Here is a 21376-nt window from a genome sequence, read left to right on the forward strand (position 1 = left end):
TAAATATGTAAGTGGTACAAGTAGATAAGCATGCAAATTGCAAATGTTGAACAAAATTTTTGTTATCAGCAAGGGAAAAGGAAAAGATTTTAAGCTGCTACAGCTACACGCAAAAGTATTTGCCCATAGAAATGAGTTGCTCTGATTACAAGCAGAGCAAAAAGCAAAGGCAAGCATTGAAATGGGTTTGATTAATATTTAAAGTAAGCAGATTAAATTGTGGACAAGTTCTAATTTGATGCGCGTTGCCTTTTGGGTGTTGTAAGCAATTTATTATTTATTAAATATTGCCAAGTAAAGATTACGCTTAAGTTGATTTGACTAATTTAGATTGAAATTTGTTTGCAAAGCTAATTAAATATATTTGTTCTCAACCAAAAGTAATAAAGAAAGCAGCTCAAAAAAAATTAAAATTAAAATTAAATCAAAATCAAAAAATTTAAGGCAAAAGTATACTAAAAGTTTAGTTTTAGAAAAATATATTATATGCTAAAATGTGTAAATAATTATGCATTATATTACATCAGCGTTACTCAACTCGCTGCCTATATAAATTTGATTGTCTCCACACAATTTTATAGTTAACAATAAAAACAGAAATGTAGCCACTGATTAAAACTTACAGCGTTGCTACACTTGCTATTGTTATTGTTTTTTTAGGTAATAAAATCGCATTAGTTTTGGGGCATCTTGTTTTATTGTTAGGTAGCCCAATTACGTCGACGAAGCCAAAGTGCTGCCATTAGATACAGTTATATGCGCAGCAACAGTCCCAATTAGACTCCAATCAGCAACTGAACAATATAAACTCCTAGGCAACAACAACAAACTCCCGCCAATCCCCAACAGCAACAAATGAAGTTGCTCCTAACCCCTAAACAATTTGCTTTTTGCCAACATCATTGTGTAGAAGATTTTAAGCAGTTTGCGCTTTCGGTCAACTTATTTTTTATGGCCAAGTCAAAAAACTATTAGTGCGCAGCCAGCGGACAGCGCATTCAACTTGTTTCTTCTTTATTTTTGTCCGCCTCGTTTTTTTTATTTCCGTTTGTTTGCTAAGTTAACTTAGTTTGTTATACAGCTGGGCAGACTAGCTGACGACAAGCGTCTGACTATATAAAATATTGTTAGGCTAATACTCTATTGTGGGCTAATATATATAACGATGATTGTTGCCACTTTATTTCCTTTCAGCAGTTGAAATTTATACATTTTTTACTTAGCAAGTCAACGCTTATTGTTTGGGCAAATAAATTAAATGGAGGGTGTTAAATTTATTTAATGAAAATAGCTTAAAGATGTTAAAGTAAAATAATTTATTTAGTTTAATAATTTACAAAATTTTTAAAAATACTTATTGATATTTAAGAATTACTGTTAATTTGAATACAGTAAAAGTATTATTTAAATAATATTGGAATTTTTTTAGTTTATAACAATTAATTAAAAATATATAAATGAGCTTATATCAAATATAGAACAATTCTATTTTAAGTCTTTGATTATATTTTTCAAGTATTTTCTAATTTGTTCGCTCTTTCATATACAGCTACTTCTACTTCATCTAAGAACAGACAAGCAAAGTTAAAACTTTATTGTTCTACTAATAAACTCGACCAATGCCATAAGCATTTTGACAAATTGTTTACCAGTGTATCCCCTAGTCTTATTTAGCTTCTGCTTGTAACTTTATTATTTGTTTTCTACTATTTCCGCTCACTTTAGCCAACACCCCAAGCTACTGCCTAACTTTAGGTATTTCTCACACACACACACTCAAAGTTTTGAACTTGTATTTATCTATAGAACTTGTGCCGCATTGTATACTTTTTTTTTTGTTTGTTTTTTTACCGACATGACTTTAATTTTGACAACAATGAAAAAAATGAAATGAAACCTCCCTAACAAATTGCAGCACATTGTGTACCTGTGCCCTAGACGTCACGCCCCCCGCCCCTACAATGTCTAAATGTTTTTTTTTATATGTGGCAGCGTGTCACAAACTGGAATCGATATAGCACATGGCAGCAAACACAATTTCATAAATAGCTGCATGTCATTGGCAATTTTTGACTTATAACTGTTAGTGCGAGGGGGTTGTGGGTTGTGGGAGGGGTGGTGGCTTGTCAATTGGGCGCACAACATGACGCTCGAAATGAATCAATTTCAATTAAGACTAAAATTGGTTTAGCTCTCTGGCTCTGCACCTGGTGGGCTAGCTAAGTAATTAAGCTGCGTGTGTTTGGGGGCGGAGGAAAATTCGCTACGCATCTGAACTGGACATTGGCTAGTGAAAAAATAATCGCCGGAAATCTGTATACCAGGAAATGGTCCAACGAAAGAACGTATATTAATGCTTAGGCTAGAGTCGAAGTTCAAGTGGAAATTCCAGACGCTAAAGTCATGCCAACGGCTCATTAATTCGAATTCATAAATTACGCCGGACGGTCGGTCGACGTTGAAATCAATGCACGCCGGATCTATCAGCGAACTGCTCGTCAGGCAATTTGTGCATTAATCCTTGGAGTGTACTCCCCAGGCGTCATTACGATAAAAGAAAACTTATCTGCATATATAGTAGGCGTCAAGTATTCATAAATTCTACTTTTAGTGGCGTTAATTTTATTTTTAGCATTATTCTGTTGACAGCTTATTGTATAAGCGACAAACTAATGTTTATTATGCGCATTTTTATGTGATACTTTTGTGGGTAGTAAAGCTCTAAAATATAGATATGATCAGGGTAAAACGAAGTTGTTGCCATAAAAAGAAAACCAAGCGCTAATACTTTTTTTTTAATAACATCTTATCTACTAACATAAAGTGTGTATTATTAAGAAAAAAGATTTAATTAATATTTAATTTGACAAATTCATACACATTTTAATTGCTAATATATTTATTCTTACATCTAATATATTGTAAATCTAAAAATAAATGTATGAATCGGTAATATTTATTAGATAATACTGTAACAAGTCGCAAAACATTTTAAATGATTTGTCACAGCAATATTACATGTTCTATAAATAAAGCAAAGTATTTTTCCATAATCTCAAGATCTTAGCTAAATCAAAAATTTCCATGTTTATAAAGCAGCGTTTTGAATTCAAAGCAAATGCGTATTGTTTATTATACCAAAGCGACAATGGAATAAAAAAATTATATGTAATATAATAAATTGTTAATTGTTTATGTAAATTTCCATGCAACTGCAACTGTCTAGCGTATCTGTGTGTGTGGCTTTGTAATTATTATAATATAAAATTACTTTTGAAAAATGACACAGATACGCAGAAATTTTTTTACGCATACGCACTGTGTGCTGATTGCTGTCTGTAACATGAATTTCCACTTGAAACGATTAGTTGTCTGCATTTCATATCAAATGTCAATGCATGAATATTCTTGTCATTTAAACGAAAGACAAACAATGTTACAATTACCTGCACACACACACGCATACATATATATGGAAATGCATAGCATGTGTGTGTGTCTGTTTTTATCAAAAGTTATTGAGCACAAGAGAGATAAAAAAATAATGCCGCTGCTGACATTACAAACTACTGTTTAGTGCGGCGTTGAGTGTGAGCGAGGCTGAGAGAGATTGAGAGAGAGAGAGAGAGAGAGAGCGCGCGTTTGCTACTGTTGCATAGTTTATAATTGAATTAATTTAAATATGATATGCGGCTTGATAAGCGAGTGATAAGCGCTTGAGCTAGCCTTGCCCTGTTGTCTGCTTAATGCATTTATGAGTGCTCATTTAACAATTGCACAATTCCACACACACACACACATACATTGGCAACTAGACAATGCCGAAATTGTTTTCAATAACAACAACAAATTGCAGCACAAACAAAATAGCACAAGAAACAAATAGAATTCATTTTGCGGGGGTTGCTTTGCTCATGTCTTGTTTTGCTTTCACCTCTTTCTTTATGTTCAAAGGTACTTTTGCACTTGCAGTATTCTTTTTATTTAAAAAAAAAAAAAACAAGCAACGTGCTGCTTTATTGCTAAATTATTGTATTGTATATTTTATTTGTAATATTTTACCTGCGTCAACTAGTTGGTTTACTATTTTTATAAAATGCGTTTTTATTTAATTTATTGCAACGTTTAAATAAAATAAGATGCGCTTGTGCATTATTCTTCTTTTTTTCAAAAAATCTGCTGACCGCTTAGTACGACACACACACACAAACGCACACGCACGACGTTTGTAAATTTTAGTACGTAAATTAAACCGCTGTGTTCTTAACACGCCGCCTGAACTTTACCAACTAAAACGACAGCACAGAGCGAGCCCCAACGAGAGCGCGCACCAAAATAATCATAATATAAAAGAAGAGCGCAGTAAGCTTGAGCGAACGCAACGTCTTCATACACTTTGACGCGAGCAGCGCAGGAAGAGACCAGCTAACGAAGAGACGTATTTATTTATTGTATGCATTATAATAAGTATTATTTATATTAATGTGTATGTTAAAAGTTATATTTATAGTCTAATCTGCAGTTTGACAACTTCAGACCCTTTTCAAATTGTAATCATAATGTCAAAGTGTATATATAACGAGCAACAACAAGAACCGCAAGAGCAACCAAAACGAGAGCAATTGCCGGCCGCTAGCAGACGTCGTCGTCGGCAGCGACAGCGACAGCATACGCAAGCAAGAAAGCATGAGCATGAGCGCGTGGGTGATTTTACTGAGTGCAATTGTAAGCTGAGAGTGAGAGTGAGTAAAAATTGAGTGCAAGCATATGCCGTTAAATGGACTAAGCATTGCTCTGAATATTTGAGCGCAGCAGCAGTTAATTTTTCAAAACGGCAGCAAATATAATATAATTTTGTTTTTATTTACTTTAATAAATAGTACATTTTGGTTTATTGTTTATCAGTTGCATTGGTAAGCTTAAGCAAATAATACAATAACAGTATAGCCAATTTTATAAAAATCACATGGTCTGGTATATGTTGTAATAGTTTTGGTGGTTTCAATGTACAAATGTTTAAACAAATTTAACAAATCAAACTTAATTAATGACTAAGCGAAGTACTAGGCACAGCGCACACAGCTAAAACTAGCTAAAGAAATACACTGAGTCCAAGACGTTGCGCAGATCAAAGTCACCCTTCTGTGGTAGCTGCTTCAAGGTGCGATTGAGCTGACGCTTCGAGAGATCCTCCACAGAGCCGTCGTTGGTGAAGTCGCTGCGAAGAGAGAAAAGAGAACAAAATTGAGTACAGACTGAGTGAAAGAGAGTGATGACTGATTGCTTACTTGTGCCTAAAGCTATAAGTGTGCGCCATAAACTCCGAGAGCTGCTCCAGTATGGGCTGTGAGTGCAGAGCAACAAATTGCTGGCGACACGCGCGATTCAGGTCGGGCACGGAGCAGGCATGAGTCCAGAAGCAATCGTGCACAGAGACAAAAGTAATGCCCTGCCGTTCGCAGTGCAACGAGGTTAGCATCATATGCGAAGAGTCTAGCGAGTGTATAAAGTTGGGCGGAAAGGCGTTCTTTTGTTTCAGAATGTTTGGACGCTCAAACAGATCCATGGGCATGTTGGCGGAGCTGACATTTAAGCCCGTGCGCACTGCTGTGTGCTTGATCTCCTGACGATTGTAAGGCTGCACCACAGGCAAACCCAATGGAGTAACCCATTCCACATTCTGTGCACAAATGCCAGCGATGAGACGTGCACATTCCGTAAACCAGTCTTGTATCTCACGCGTGGATGTGAACATCTCACGCAAGCTCTCAAATGTTTTGCTGGTCAGATACGTCGACGCTGGCCAGACCCAGTCCTTGGGGAACTCATCAATGTCCTTAAGCTGTCGCGCAATTTGCAAGCGCGCACCGTAACGCGTTACGCCGTAAACAGTAGTCATGACAGTTTGCTTGATAACCTTGCGCCGCACAAACCCTTCCAGCGCTTGGGCTACATGCAGTCCACTTTTCGCATCCGCTTTACGTGTGCGCTCCACCAGCGTGGCCACGGCGCTGTAGACATCTCCTGGTATAGCCGCTGGCGCCAGATTAACGCTACGCGCGCCCGCTTCATCTCTGCCCAGCGCTGCATAATGCTGCAATCCATTGCAGGAGCCATCCTGATGTATGGGAAAGCGACTCATGTACGCTTCCGGATCTGGACTGCGTGCCACCTTTGCAATTTCCATGCAGCAGGCGAGCGTTTGCCACGGCTCATCCGACTTGGCCCACCACATGCGTCCAGTCAGCGGTTTGTCTGCCGAGTCCAGTATATCCGGCATTATCTCTTGGGCGTATAGCAAACGCTCACGCACGGAGTCTCTTTTCTTAAGACCCGTTAGATTAATGCAGTGCAGCTTAAGCCAGCTAAAGCCGTCGACGCCCAAAGGCTGCGCTTGATCAAAGATTAACATGGAGCGCGCCAGGTCTGAGCCCAAGTGATTCAAGTGTGGCGGCACTGGATAGACGCGTCCACGAAAGTCCATATTGTGTGGCAGCCAAAAGACTTTGTCGCGATACTGTAACCAAAGCAAAATTTAGTCACTTGGCTAAGCAGACGACTGCTCCAGCTTATACTTACATGTTGAGCTAGCGATAGTCGATAGTGTGCATCACACCACAAGCTGTACATCTCGGCCTGCTTGCGTCGATGTCCTAGCTTGTCCCTAAAGTGCTTAGCGCGCTCTGCGGGTGAGACGCCCTCCAGCTCTGCTGCTGCCGGCGGCGCAGGCAGTGGTGGCAACGAACTCGGTGGCTGTGGCACATCCAGCTTGGCATCGCCGCCCTTCTGAAAGACTTCAATGATGACATCCAGCAGCTGCGTGTTGACGCGCCAAGGCACGCTGGCCAGCTGATTGAGCGAGTCCAACGCGGGATAAAGCTGCTGAGGATTGGCTGCGCGTATGCGCTCCCACTGCTGTATAGCCTGATGTGGCAGACGTATAAGCTCCGATTTGTTTAGCAAATAGCCGCCATTGTGTGGCGTGCTCCAGGGCTGCGGTGGACACAACATAGGCACCAAATTGGAGTCAAATGTTAGAGTTTGTTGACGCGAGGAGCGCAATAAACGCGACAGCACTGGATGTGGCTTCACTTCTTCCTTCACCAGACGTCCCTGATTGCGAAAGAGCGTATAGAAGGCGGGCAATAGCTTTACTGGCGTGACTGTCTTGCTGTTTTTCTTGGGCTGCCGCATAACATGCGCATCGATTTTAATATCACGCATGAGTATATTGTAAAGAAAGCGTCCCACGCCGCTCAGCACATTGTTGGGCCAGGGCACTTCAGGCAAATCCATGGAGGGTCCACTGTCTCGCTGCTCGTGCACCAAACGCTGCCACATTTGTCGCGTATTATCATTGCTATCGCCCGTGTGCCACTGCTCGCAGTAAGCGCTATAGATCTCGCCAATCTTTTCGAGCGTGCCATTGTGTTTCTTCAGTTCGATTTGGTAGCACTGCTGCACCTTTTGTCCCAGCTCCTTGTACAGCTGTCCGACAGTTGGACTAAACGTTTCCGAGCCCTCGCCCAGCTTGTACAGCTCCTTGATGAGTATGTCGGTGTAGTGGCTGGCGTCCAGCACCTTCAGGTACGTATAGTAGTTCATATATCCGTGTGGCTTGAAGCGCACCTGCGCTCTCAGTGTATTAAGATCACGCACTATGGCAGCAGAGATTTGCTTACGCCAATGTTCCTCCAGTTCCTGCAGCTTGCCACGCTGTAAGCAAAAGTTTTTACAAGCTCAACATACATATCTCTCTCTTCAACTTACACAAAACTCTGCATTGGCAAACTGTTTGTTCTTCTCTATGGATTTGATTGTTATATAACCATCCAGCTCCACTTGCAACTGCTCGCGCGCTAACTGCTCCAACTGTTCCTTGCTATAGCCACGCTTCGACTGCATTATGGCGCCCTGCACTTCGTCTGGCTGCATTTTGTTCAAGTGATTCAGCAAGACATTATCATAGCCCAGCTGCGGCGGCTGATAGACAGGTGTAAAGTCCTCACGCACACGTCGTATAGCATCTAAAGCAATATCACGTTGATCGGACACAAATTTAGCACGATCCATTACTTGATTCAGGCTGTAACCTTGTGCCTCTGCTTGCTCTATGTACTCCGCTATAGTTTTTACATTTTGTGCATCGGATTCCACGCGTCCCAGACATTCGAATATCGCAGCGTAGCTTTGTTCGTTAAACTGCAATTCATCCTCCTCGATAAGCTTGCAGAGCTCCTGGCAACGCTCATAGCCTCCTTTGCTTGCATAGCCATGCAGCAGTATATTATATAAATCGATTGTTATAAGGCCGATGCTGCTGTGCACGCTGCTCTTCTTAGCGCGACTGCGATAGGCAATGATGGTGGATAATGCACGACTCAACATGTTGGCGGAGACACAGACATTAAGATAGGTGGACAGATTAATGTGCAAGGCGCGCTGCTTGGCCAGACGCTCCTGCTCCTCATTAACATGCACCTTGGATTTGAAGCTGTCAAGAAATTTATCAACCTGTAGTTTTCGTTCAATTAGTTTGAAGTCTGCTATACTTACCGCTTTTTGCACTTGGCTGTCACAGCATTAGTTGCCGGCTTTGCTGTCCGCTCCGATTCCCGTACATCTATGTAAGGCTCAATGGCTTCAAAAGGATCCAGCAGCTCCGTTTCAGTTGCAAGCTTAGGTGTACTTAAGCTACAAATATTTATAATTAGTATATTAACATTAACAAAGCAGTGCTTGCTTACTCATAATTATCCAGTTGTGATTCCACGCTCTCTTGCCGCTCATTCTCCATGCCCTCTATGATATCTCTATAGTTCCTATAGCTCTTCAAAATAGTATGCACCTCCTCCGGATTGTTAATGATTTGTTTCGTATACACTTCCTTGCCTAGAAAAATTAATGGACGATCATCGTATAAGCCCGCTTCCAGCAGCGTGCTATCCAACATATCAAAGTCAATCTTTTGATATTCAGCAGGTTGTCTTTGTGCTGTCTCTTCGTTGCCGGTTTTGCCTTTTCTTATGCCACGCTTTTCCTCACGCGCACGCTTCTCCAATATTTGTTGCTGTGTTTTTTGTATAAACTCCGACAGCTTCTTGGATTTCAGACGCTTGACACGCGACTTACGCTCACTGGCTGTCATCTCGGTTACTACAAAGTAAAAATAATATAAATATAACTATTGCAATTTCGTTGTTAGCTTGTTAGCACCTTCTAGCAGCTCCACATATTTGGCATAGCGGGGTTTACGTAAACGCTTCTTCTTGCTCTGTGCCAATGCATCCGCTTGTGTTGTTGTCGTTGACTGTGTGCGCAATGCAATTGTTGATGTTGCTGTCAATAAATAAAGCATTTAATTAATAAATTCTATGGCAGTTAGTGATTGTAACTTACTTGCCGGCATCTGTGGATAAAGCAGCTGATAATATTGCTGATATTGCGTGAGGTGCGGCTGTGTTGTGGCCGCCACTTTACAATTGCAACAGCAGGAGGCATTGCTGGGCATTGGCAGTCGCAGCACATGTTGCACAGCTGTAGCGCGTTGCGCACTCAACAAACGATACATTATTGCTGCTTAATTGCAACGTTTCACATTAATTTTTTGTTAATTTTCTAGCACAAATACTTATTGCTTGCATAATATTTTGTTGTCCATTGCGCACTTCACGTGTTGATGTAATTTTCGTATAGTTGGCAATAATTGGCATGTATCGATAACAGTGTTAGCAGTAACTGTTACGTTAAAAGTAATCGTGACTGCTGAAACTCTATTCTAAAGCGCACGATTGAATAATGGTATAACGGCATCTACGAAAGCGTATGTAAGAAACGTGATTTTTCATTTTTACCACGCAAAAAGTGTAATCTTTTACTGCAATTAAGTCGACAATTTTATTAAACCAACAAATAAATCTAGTTTTTTTTTAATATTTAGTAATTATAAAAACGATCGCGTGTTAAGATTTTATTAAACATCAACTGCAAGCAGTGGAAATGTCAAGCTCAAAGCAAACGATCGAAGAAGAAAATGGCGCTGGCGCTGTAGAAATGCAAATTTTGCCATCATCCAAAGATCAACGCAAGCTCAAACGCCACCATCTGCTGGTAATGGATCATGAATTAACATCGCAAGCGGAAACTGAACAAGTGCTGACACCTGTTGATAAAACTAAATTTGCTATGCCTCCGCCACCGCCGCCTCCTACACCCATACAAGCGCCGCTTGTGCATAATGTTGCTGCTGGCAGCGCTGCTTCAGCTGCAGCAAGCGAAACTGAAGATGACGAGGCGAATTCAGAAAAATGGGAAGATCCCTGCGCACCGCCCCCACCCCCGCCGTTGCCGTTAAAAACGACGATAGCTACTAGTCGCGGTTATGTGAAGTTGACAGCAACAAAACTGAAGGATGCTCTTGAAGAGGCCATTACGAAAATGGAGAGCAACAGGCGTGAGCAAAAGCGAACGAAGAACAAAAGCGATGTAAGTAATTTACAGTTAGTGGAACAGTGTTAAGTCTGCGTTTGGAAATTCCTTTTTTATTGCAAAAATGTTTATTAGAAATACATGTCAAAGATTTTAGATAGAAATCCGTTTTTTAAATATGTATGTAAATTCAGCCAGATTGCTAGATCAACTGTGTGTGGCTTTGCTTTTAGTTTCATTCATTTCATACCCTTCCAGAAAAGTATTACATATACTTGCAGCTTTATTTTTATACTGTTCATTTTACATAGCTGATAGTTTTGATTAAATTTACGCTGATATAGCGCTTAATGTAACCAATTCTTTGTTTTGGCAGTACAAATTATTCGTTTTAGGCCATTCGCTAATAATAAATTTGTTTTTTTTTCTTGGATCACATATTTTTTTTGCAAATTATATTAGTTATCGAAATTTTTGCCGCAACCGAAATTTATATATCTTTTAATTGTTATTATATTAAACAAAATCAAACAAAAAACACTTTTGTAGAACACCATGCTTGTGTTGGAAGAGTTCCAATCGGAAATGCTGTCTACGTCCCAGGAGCTAATGCTGCATCCCAAGTGCAATAAGCCAATGGTTATACGCAAGCTGGAGCGATTGATAAAGGTGGATACCAATACTAGGCTCAGTCGGGACGCTATACCCATGCCACCAATTCGGGCAAATAACAACCAACATGAAGATGAGCCACAGGACCGCATGTCCTTGCAGGTGTTGTCAGCACGCGCTTCCACGCCTTATACACAGCCCTCTAGTCAACTCTCCTGCTCTGAGCTGCAGCTGAGCCCAACACCAGCAGCCAAGGCAGCTGCGCGTACAAACATGTCCGCTCCATTGCCGCCTACTGGACACAAGCGTAGCGTATCCATTGGCGCCGCACCATTTCCACCAGCAACAAAAACTCAACCTAATCAACGCCAGGCCAAACCGCGGACTTCCCTGCCCATTCTGCCTTTGACGGCTGCGCCGCATAATTATACTCGTGAGCATTTGCTTGACATACGTCATAGCATGATGCAATCGCTGCTGCATCGCTCCAAGGAATCGCTCAGCTTCAGCATGCCACGCATTGCCACCTGCGATGACATTGAGCTGGAGGCACGTCTACGCCGTATGAATCTCTGGCGCGGCATGGAATCTGGCCAGGCACCAATTACACGCAGCTTTAAGCCGCGGACCAACTCCAACAATAGCAACAATGAGTGTATGCCTGCTTTCTACAAGAACAAAAACAAACAGCTCTTAACTGATGAGTCCATTATACAAAGCCAGCCTCCTCAGCAGCAACAGGAATTCCAGGTGAGTCCTGTACCCTGCCTTGTATTTATTTTAAAATTCAGTCTTGATTAGTTCTTCTATTTGATTTAAACGCATTGTTTAAAAGATTTACATTTATTTACAATTAGGACAAGTATAAAAATAGCTATATTCTAGTCTTGTATTTATTCCGATTTATCGAGCGTTGACTTTATTTTCATATTGCACAATAGTATTGTGAACACAAGTTAATCTCGTGCTTAGATTAAACTGATAAGAATCCGCGCCCTAGGGTCGTACACATATGTATATTGACTTGCCTATCTATATAGTAAACTAAATCAGGCGAACAATTTTCATGTTGACAAGTGCTAGGTAAACAAATTAAACCAGACTTTACTGTATCAGATATTATGGACTTACACTATACATATTTGTAAAAAATTCAAGGCTAATGCCCATAAGAGTCTGTTGACTATTTATTGAGATAATGACGCGTTCCATCAACGTCGCGCAGTCGCTGCGCTGCCTGTTCGGGCGTCAAATCTCGCTGTGCCATGGCCAAGAGCTCAAAGCCCACCATGAATTTGCGTACAGTTGCGGAACGTAATAGAGGCGGATAGTATAACGCATGCAGTGTCCAATGTGCACTGGAGGCATGCGCATGCTCCGGTCCCGTGGGTGCGCCATGCCAGCCCATCGAATAGGGAAACGAGCACTGGAAGAGATTATCATATTTGGTAGTCAGCTGTTTGATGGTCAACGCTAGATTATGACGCTGTCCATCGGTTAGATCATTAATGCGCTTGTTGTTGTTTCGCGAGATGAGCATCGTTTCAAAGGGCCAGCTGGCCCAATATGGCACCACCACCAGCCAGTCGGAATTCTCAATGACAATGCGCTCTTTACGCTGCAGCTCACGTTCTACATAGTCGCTCAAGAGTGGACGCTCATGGGTAGCATAGTAGGCGCGCAGGCGTTCCTGTTTCAACTGCGGTTCTGTGGGCAAAAAGCTACAGGACCATATCTGGCAATGCGGATGCGGATTGGAGCAGCCCATTGTGGCGCCCTTGTTCTCAAATATTTGCACCCAAGCATATTTAACGCTCAGTTCATTGAACTGCTTGATCCATCTGCAAAGCGTTAAATTCAAATATTTGACCTTACATATAGCATATCGATAACTTACTCATCGATCACTGCGCATATATCTGTGGGACTCATTGTAGGCAGAGTCAAATTAGATTTGGGATGAAAGCACATAACACGACAATTTCCACGCGCTGGCGCTGCTTGAAATAACGGATCATCGCTAGCCGGTGGCGCCGGCACTTGCTCCAACAGTGCTGGAAAGTCATTATCGAATACATAGGTGCTCTCATAGCGCGGCGTTAACATTCCATTGGGTCGCTTTACGCCGGGACATAGAGGATTCGTTGGATCAAATTCAGCTTGTTCATTAAGCTGCGGCTTCTCCTCCTGGCCACTCCAAGGGCGTTGCATGCGATGCGGACTCACTAGCACCCATTGTCCCGTCAGCGGATTAAAGCGGCGATGTTGATGTTCTACAAAAATCAAACACATACAAATACATATTAAATTTGAAGTAGACAAATTTGCTGATAAGCCTTACCGCTGGCTACGAATTGCATTTTCGTCGTAAACGTAACTGTTTATATATTTTACAGTTAGCGGGCGCGTTTGTGATTAGCTGTTCTTCTCACTTTGTTGCTCTAGAGCAGAATGTCAACTGGCGCCTCGCCGTTCGTTGTTGGCACACTTTTAGTTTTTTCGTCGTTTTAGTTATTGCATTTTGCTTTTGTTTACAATCTTGGTGTTTTGTGCGCTTATTCGCAAATAACAGCACTTGCTATAATATAAAAATGCGCTCACAATTAAGCGCGCGCTCTCTGTCGGTCTCTCTCTATTTTTCGGACAGCTGTTGCTGTTAGCTTTGCATGCATGTACGTGTTTGTGTGAGTGAGAGAACTTCTTATTAGCACATTGCTCTTAGTATTTTCGATAACTGACACACATATCGTTAATCGTTACAGCGCGCCTTATTTAAAATGAATAATTGCAAACATGTGCCTTAATATACTTGTTAACAATAATAGTTTTTGACAAAAGAAAACTTTTCAAATATTTTTTTAAATTTAATTATAGGATCCAGCAATTGCTAACCAAAGACGCATTGGCAGCGGCCGTTTGTCACATACCAAATGGACTTCTTACAACAATGACTATAAACCCATGTCCAACTATAACAATCATCAGTCCAACTCGCATATGGAAGAATTAAAGCATAATAATAACAACAACAATAACAAGAAGTATTTTGATAATGGTGATAAATTAAACACACGCCCCAATACGCCCAATAATCGCTCTGAGAGCGAGAGCGTGAAGTCAAATGAATCGCTTGAGGACTTGAATCGCGCCAATGAGAATTATGTGAAGCGTGTTATGTCTGGTTTCTTGGTTGTATCAAAGCCCAAGTCCAGAGATGCAGAGGAGCGTCATCATCAGCGTCGCTATAGAAATCAAAATGAGGAACCAGAATGGTTTAGTTGTGGACCAACATCTAGGCTGGATACCATTGAGCTATGTGGCTTTGATGAGGCTGAGGAGAAGATGCTCAAGGAGAAGCATGCTGAGAAGGAGCTGAAAGAGCGAGAGCCAATAATGCATAAGAACAAGGTAAGCAATGCTTTAATGTTAAGCAGTAAGAATTATTTTAAAATAATTTACTTTAAATTAGCAGCAACACGAGCATAAATTTAAATGGCATCAGGCTGGCAACAACAAGTCTATGTCCATGCAGGATAACAACAACAACAATCATAATACAGAAAATATGAATAAAATGCATGCCACAGAGCAGAAGGATGAAAAGCGTCGCATCGCTTATCAACAGCAACAACAACACAATAAACATTTAATGGAGCAGCAGCAGCAACAGCAACAACAAGCTAACAACCATAGCAACAATAACTCCAAGTTTATGTCTTTCTTTGATGGCGAACGCGCGGATAAGAACGGCTCAAGCTCCTCTCTAAATGATTTCTTCAAGCAGGCTTTAAACAAAAACAATAACCACGCTAATGCAAACTTGGAGCAACCCAAAAGCTTGGGCGCTATTAATCAAATGCCGTCGGTGGATCAATTGGAAGCCAAATGGCGTCGCAATTCGCTGCATAACATTAATGAAGTTACTGCAAATGTTAACAATAAGCAAGTTGATAATTTCCAAAAATTGATTGGCGCACTTAATGCAGCTCAGAGCAAGGCACCAGCAGCAGCAGCTGCAGCGCCACAAATGCCGCCGCCAACGCTGCCAAATGATGCGCTATCCAATTTTATTTTGCAACAACAACAATATCAGCAGCAGCAACAAAAGCAACACGTGCTGCTGCAGCAGCAACAACAGCAAACTGCCTTCTTGGCCAGCTTGCAATTGAAGGCTATACTAGGACGTGCGGATACACAGCTCTTGCTGCTGCGTTTGACCAAGGGTGAGATTTCAAAGCATGGGTTGCTTGTACAATTGGCTAATCCACGCATAAGCAACATGGATCGTGAGGCTATAACAGCTGTGCTGCAGTTTACCAATACACAACAGCAGCAGCAACAACATCAGCAACAGTTGGAGCTGCTGTCCAGCACTGTGATTGCCAATCAGCTGCAGAATCTACAGAACTTGGCCATAGTGCAGCAAACTTTAGCTGCACGCCAGCAACAGCAGCAGCAGCAACAACAACAACAGCAGCAGCAACAACAACAACCAATGCAGTTGTCTCAACAAGATTTGCATGCACATGCTAATCTTATAATGCGCAATGCTGTCATGAAACGCAAAATGGAGGAAACACACAAGTTGCTCAAGCAACAGCAGCACCCACAACAACAGCAACAGCAGCAACAATCTCAGCAGCAGCAACAGGCACGTCCTCAGCTACCAGGCGGCATGTATGCAGCAACACGTCAGAATGCTATGCTTAATGCACTTATTACCGGTAAGCAACAACAACAACATGCAACACAACAACAGCAGCAATCCTCGCGTCGTTTTACCGAAAATATGAATTTCCAAATTAATGAATTGGCTAGCTCATTAGCTGAACAGCAGCAACCACAACAAAATACACAGCACGTGCGTCAGCAACACAACCACAACAATAACAACAATACTAAACACAATAACTTAAACAAGTCACACATACAATTACAACAGCAGCAGCAACAACAACAGGCGCAGTCACAGTCCGTGGCAATGCTGTCCACGGGCGGCGGCTTAGGTAAGTCCAACAATAAATATCTATTCATAAAATTAGCATCGATCGTAATCATAAAAATTATGGGTTTTTTTAATTTCTTCACGCGTTTTGAAATCGTCGAAAAAGTTTGCTTCAAATTATTCTGCAAAAGAATTCAGATCAGATCTACAATACGAGTTCGTACTTTTCATTGAATTATACTATAAGTATAACCCATAGGGTTATATATACTTTACTCTCAACCTTTATATAGGCATTCTTCGTTATCATATTTATTAAGCTCTTCAATAACATAGCCAGGCATTCTCTCAGTTAGTCAATATTAAACAACTCAAGATTATGCTACTTATACAATAATATTTAAAGACAATAGGAAGAAAAAACACAAAATAAATTCTTCGTATTTAATGATTTATTTTAAAATCTCCCACTGTTAATCTTATTATTAACTAAAAAAACGTAATTGTACTAAAGACTTTTAAAAACGCAGAAATTTCTGCTGAAATTAAAAAATAATCTTGTATTTAAACGAAATATAAATTTCACCTCTCATTGACTCATTGACATCATTATCGGAAGAGCCTGCTAAAGTTTAACTTATTGTGGAGAAAGTTTACGCCTAAATATTGTATTTAGCAACAATAACATTTACGTTAAATGAACAATAATTCTTCCAGATCTTGGCAAACTCTGCCTAATTTTTATTTCTTGTATATTTCTTATTATTTGTTTATTCTAAACGGTAGTTTATAAGGTCATCAAAAGTAATCCCAATGTATAATTCTAAAATTCTTCAAAACCAGTTTGCAAGACTTATGTTAACACGATTATACAGACTTGATAACAAAAATGAATATATAAACATATACTATTTGTTTAGTATATATACAAACTTGTTTACGATGCGTTAAGCTTCTAAGCTAACCAAGCATGATTTTCAAATTGTATATGTAAACTTAGTCGATTCGATGAGTAGACTAACTATTTTTCAATTGTCAGACAATTAGTTCCCTTTTTGCTTGTCTATAATGAATCATATATTTATGAAGACTAAGTGGGTTTTACGAGTCGTGCACGCTTGATTGGTTGCAAAATTCCCAGGCCCTTAGCTTAGTAAAACACAACACTTGAAATTAGTTTTTTTTAGCTGTCGGTCGTGCTTAACAGAGAACCGAGTGAGGTTCATAAAAAATAAACAAACAAACAGCTTTATCAGCTACTTGCCGCCGCCTACAGTGCATGTCAAGTTATTAGGTTTTCAAAATACAATTAGTCTTAAATATTTAACAAGCATAGCTTTCATTTAATTTTTTATTTTTATTGTAGCTTGACACATTTGTAGTTTATTTAAAAATGTTCAGTGCTCACGCTTTTGTAGTTTAAGAAATGACTTTTTTTATAGTTAGTTGTTAAAATGATTATTCTATGATTATTCAGAAAAGATAATTCATTTTTCGTATTTTTGCGAACTTTTATCTTTGAAATTAAAAGATATGCGTATTCCCCTATTTATAATAGACTGTTAAATTGAAATTCCCTTGCTAAAAATAGAATGAACAGATTACATTTTAATACGTATGTATTTATACATAAACATTAAAATTTTCCCGCTTATTTCTCGTTGTGTCTATGCAACTGACCCGCGTTGTATTCAAAGCCATTGTTTATTAAATAAAAATAAGAAACGGATGCACTCAAAGGTCGCGACACAGTTGCTCTCGCATATCGCGTATAATTGAGAAATAATGCTCAAGTTTGTTATTTAATATTGCTCAATTTTGTTATTTAATATGTGTATATATTTTTATTTCGTACTTATTGCCGCTTCGTTTTTTGTTTTTAAACATTATAAATTATGCAAAATCACAACTGCAAAAGTCGCATTGTCCTGATTTTAAAACTGCTTCGCCTTTAGGGTGTATGCACCTGGCCGGCAAATAGAATATTGCCCGTTGCCTCTTCCTCGATGAAGAAAACGAACGGGCGATTCACATTGAACTCCTCAATGGTCTGAGCACCGCCAAATTTATTCTCAATTTCCACGACTGTGGCTGCAAACGCCTCTGTGCCCTTCTCGTTGACATCAATGCCAGCCTTTTGCAGAATATTTGATACCTTCACCTTGCCGGCCACATCGGAGCCGCGAGCAAGTCCTGGCAACGAAGCGCTGTCCTCAAAGATTTCGCGCACGCCCAGTTGGCGAAGTGTCTCCTTGAAGTCACGCTTATAGTCAAAGCTGAAGCGAGGCAAAGTCACTTTCACCTTGACCTCCTCCATGGACCACTGAGCGCTCTTCAGCTCCACGTTCTCCAGATTTTTGAGCAAATCGTGAATGCCTTCCATGGCATGTGGCAGTAGCACAAACATAGAGTTCTTACCCTTGTAGGGCAAGCGTAAAATTTGCGCCTTTAGCTTATTAGAGTCGTAATAGTAAAAGTAATCTGTTTGCTCCATAAAATTGACCCTTTCTTGCTTATGCTTGCTGGCAAAGAAGACGCCCTCAAAGCTCATGGGAAAGTGGCGACGCCACAGACCCTTGAAGTAAATTAAATTGGTAAGCAACATAACACTATGCTGCACTTGCTCGGGAGTTAGCAGGTTAGGTAGACGACCATCGGTGACATTTGCTGCCCATGAGTTGATCGAATGCGCTGCTGCGTCGGGCTGCGCAAAGTCCAGGGCTTCGACTTCGGTGTCATAGAAATGCTTGAGGGTTGCTGTAAACTTTTGCTGCGTCTCAATAAAATTATCGGTGAAGAGCTTGGTGCGCACATTGAGCGTATTATGCAGTTGATTCTCTTTTTTGAACGAATTGAGCGTCTTGCGATAGAACTCACGCACATTATTTGCCGAACGCACGTCTGTCTGTGTGCTCACCAGCTCATGCTGCGTCGCTGTATTCTCACCCGCAGCCTCTCCCAGCAGCGCCAGCACCAATTTGATTGAAAACGGCGAAATGATCACATTACGCTTCGTTGCCGTCTCGCTCAGGAGCACTGATTTTAATAGATTCCATGAGAAATTGTCATGAGCATCGCTCCTGAAGGGAACGTAGGTATCTATGTCATCGTATCCTGACGCCGGCAGCGCAGCCGACGCAGCGTTTGTTTGAAAAATGCCTGTTGGTGTTGTTGCTGTTGCTGCTGTGGGAATGGAGTTGCCATTAGCTTTGGCTTGTGTCCCAATGATTAGCAATACAGGCAACAAATATCTCATGCTTATCATTTTGTTTGTAAACACACTTAACACACACACACACACCCTTTCTTAAAGCTTTTGCTTGTTATATAAATATAAAATGTACATATATTCAATTTTTTTTGCCGTCTTGCTGCGCGTTCGTTTAATTCGCTATTGAGAGTGACTTGAAGCTCTTGATGAGCAGCGGGCCATTTTTAAATAAAATCCAGCTAGTCGACTTTGTTCTCACTCGCGCGCTCTCTGCTGTGCTCATAACTGTTAAATTTTATGTGCTAGCTGTAGTCTTTCTCTCTCCCTCATTTTTTCTCATTTTCTCTTGTTCGCAATGTCATCTACGCTTCGTTAAGTGTTGTTCACAACTAGTTTGTTAACATTAAACTCAACATTTAAAACTTGTGTTAAATTTAAACTAACATGATCGATAAAAATATTTTTGTGTTTAAATACTAATAAATACCAAAAAGTCCAGGCAACAGTGTTGCATAATATTAAAACGTCTGAAACAGCTGTTCGTTGCGTTGATGTAACAATCCGGTCGGCCAGAAAATTAGGTTTTCATATTTTTAACTTGTGCCATGCAAATACGTCGTCCGCGTGGTGTAACAACAACTCAGTTAATGGTTGTAACTGCCATCGGCTTTTTAGGCGGAGTTTATATTTGGAAACCACTTATACTTAAATACAAAAACGAACAAAAAGCCGAAAGCGAAGCAGCCCCAACAACAACTACACCAACAAATACAAGTGCCACAAAGTGCGAGCATTGACATAAACTTTAATTCTTCTAACTAATGCTTTATTTTTCTGTATTTTTTTTTTTTGCAGATGAGCTTCATTAAACAATTTGCCTCGACCACTGTGGGCTTGATGGCCATTGGCATTGGCTCCACGGCTGTCATATATTGCACCAATCGTTTTCTAATCAGACCGAATTTGGACAAGAAGCGACGCCTTGAAGCTGAGGCCGCTGCGGAGTATATATTTCAACAAGAGACGCAGCGTCGTGTCTAAAGCAGAAACATAACCCAGAGCTGAGCGTGAAAGATTAAATTCACCTTAGGATATAAGAAAAATAACAAAGTAGTTTAGCAAAGAGTAACAACAGAGCCCCAACAATAATTAATTAACTGTGGCAACTGAACATTTTTTGATTTATTGAGAAGAAAATTGATACTTTTACTATTGTCACTCATATAATTTGTAAGTTTGAGAAGCCTAATGTAAAAGTTAACGCTTAAGCCCAAAAAACGTAAACTTATAAAAAAAAAATACTGAAATTTTTAATTGAAGTTCACAAAATGAAATGAGAAAAATAGTGAAACATGAAATATTAGCTTATAAAATACGAAATATAAATTAAATAAAGCATTTGTAATTTCATTAATTGGACGCTTGGGAGCGGCCATACATTTAATAATTGTAACATGTATATTTGTTTAAGCTATGTATAAGTTATATGCTAAGTCGTGTGCACCATTTCTTATTGCAGCTGGGGCAATTCGAACGTGTTCTTAAATATTTGCGTATGCACTCGCGATGGATCTTTCGCCCGCAATCGGAGCACTTGACATCCCAGAGCACCAGCTGGCGGCAGAGCGCACATTCCTTGATTGTGTCCTCATAGTTGGAGCGTAAATAAAACTCAAACTCTACTATGCTACGTGGTCCCAAATACAGTTGATCCTGCGCCTCCAGAAAGTAGCCCATATCGGTCCATAACTGCACCAGCTCCTGCATGCGATGCTTCTTTGGTGGTCGTGACGAACCTTTGAAATCCACAGAGTAAGCCTCATGCCAGGCTATGTGAAAGTCCTCCTGCACCGCCAGCTTGTCCAATATTATGGAAAAATACTGACACTCCTCTGGCGTCAAGCCGGGATGATTATGCGTATCGGGTGTGGCATCGGTGAGCCCAAAGACAAGGTACTCCTTGCCACTGATGGGATGCTTTATAAACCGCAAAGATTGCTTCAATTCCTTAATGGTTGCCGCTATATCACCAACAAAATCGCGCAAAGTATCCTTACTAGGTTTGGTTACTCCGTGATGCTCACACATTGGTTTCAATATGACATCAATCTGCTCCAGATCAAGGCAGCTGTGATTAATGCAAGCTCGGAGGAATGCTTTTTGGACCAAATCCATAGTTT

The 21376-nt window shown here is 40.4% G+C and overlaps 6 protein-coding genes and 1 long non-coding RNA gene across 8 annotated transcripts; 3 read left to right on the forward strand and 4 right to left on the reverse strand.

The window, feature by feature from the left end:
- The first annotated feature begins 4068 nt into the window (after window positions 1-4068).
- On the forward strand, window positions 4069-4857 carry LOC108608025. Its single transcript, XR_001915531.1, has 3 exons — window positions 4069-4238; window positions 4302-4451; window positions 4511-4857. It is a non-coding gene; the product is annotated as an uncharacterized LOC108608025 (long non-coding RNA).
- Window positions 4858-4863: 6 nt separating this feature from the next.
- LOC108608022 (DNA-directed RNA polymerase, mitochondrial) lies at window positions 4864-9607 on the reverse strand. Its single transcript, XM_017999200.2, has 8 exons — window positions 9400-9607; window positions 9217-9339; window positions 8748-9156; window positions 8557-8694; window positions 7771-8494; window positions 6580-7716; window positions 5289-6517; window positions 4864-5218 (listed from the first exon to the last, which is right to left on the reverse strand). Exons 1-8 carry the CDS (start codon window positions 9569-9571, stop codon window positions 5089-5091), a joined length of 4062 nt encoding a protein of 1353 aa, XP_017854689.1. The 5' UTR covers window positions 9572-9607; the 3' UTR covers window positions 4864-5088.
- Window positions 9608-10906: 1299 nt separating this feature from the next.
- LOC108607830 (protein cup) lies at window positions 10907-20139 on the forward strand. Of its 2 annotated transcripts, none has more exons than XM_017998889.2 (4): window positions 10907-11790; window positions 13915-14448; window positions 14510-15764; window positions 20052-20139. In XM_017998889.2, the coding sequence occupies exons 1-4, from the start codon at window positions 10984-10986 to the stop codon at window positions 20063-20065; spliced, it is 2610 nt and encodes an 869-aa protein (XP_017854378.1). In that variant the 5' UTR covers window positions 10907-10983; the 3' UTR covers window positions 20066-20139. The 2 variants fall into 2 exon arrangements, with proteins under 2 accessions (XP_017854378.1, XP_033150887.1); XM_033294996.1 differs by having other exon boundaries at window positions 10908-11790; window positions 14513-15764.
- Window positions 12182-13400, reverse strand: LOC108607832 (probable galactose-1-phosphate uridylyltransferase). Its single transcript, XM_017998891.2, has 3 exons — window positions 13382-13400; window positions 12938-13313; window positions 12182-12881 (listed from the first exon to the last, which is right to left on the reverse strand). Exons 1-3 carry the CDS (start codon window positions 13398-13400, stop codon window positions 12224-12226), a joined length of 1053 nt encoding a protein of 350 aa, XP_017854380.1. The 3' UTR covers window positions 12182-12223.
- Window positions 17531-19566, reverse strand: LOC108607831 (serine protease inhibitor 27A). The gene has a single exon (XM_017998890.2). The coding sequence runs from the start codon at window positions 19248-19250 to the stop codon at window positions 17937-17939; it is 1314 nt and encodes a 437-aa protein (XP_017854379.1). The 5' UTR covers window positions 19251-19566; the 3' UTR covers window positions 17531-17936.
- Window positions 19755-20388, forward strand: LOC108607834. Its single transcript, XM_017998894.1, has 2 exons — window positions 19755-19980; window positions 20052-20388. Exon 2 carries the CDS (start codon window positions 20052-20054, stop codon window positions 20235-20237), a length of 186 nt encoding a protein of 61 aa, XP_017854383.1. The 5' UTR covers window positions 19755-19980; the 3' UTR covers window positions 20238-20388.
- Window positions 20247-21371, reverse strand: LOC108607833 (non-structural maintenance of chromosomes element 1 homolog). Its single transcript, XM_017998893.1, has one exon. It carries the CDS (start codon window positions 21369-21371, stop codon window positions 20679-20681), a length of 693 nt encoding a protein of 230 aa, XP_017854382.1. The 3' UTR covers window positions 20247-20678.
- Between the last annotated feature and the right edge of the window lie 5 nt (window positions 21372-21376).

The sequence above is a fragment of the Drosophila busckii genome, chromosome 2L, assembly GCF_011750605.1.
Source record: "Drosophila busckii strain San Diego stock center, stock number 13000-0081.31 chromosome 2L, ASM1175060v1, whole genome shotgun sequence".
Classification (NCBI taxonomy): domain Eukaryota; kingdom Metazoa; phylum Arthropoda; class Insecta; order Diptera; family Drosophilidae; genus Drosophila; species Drosophila busckii.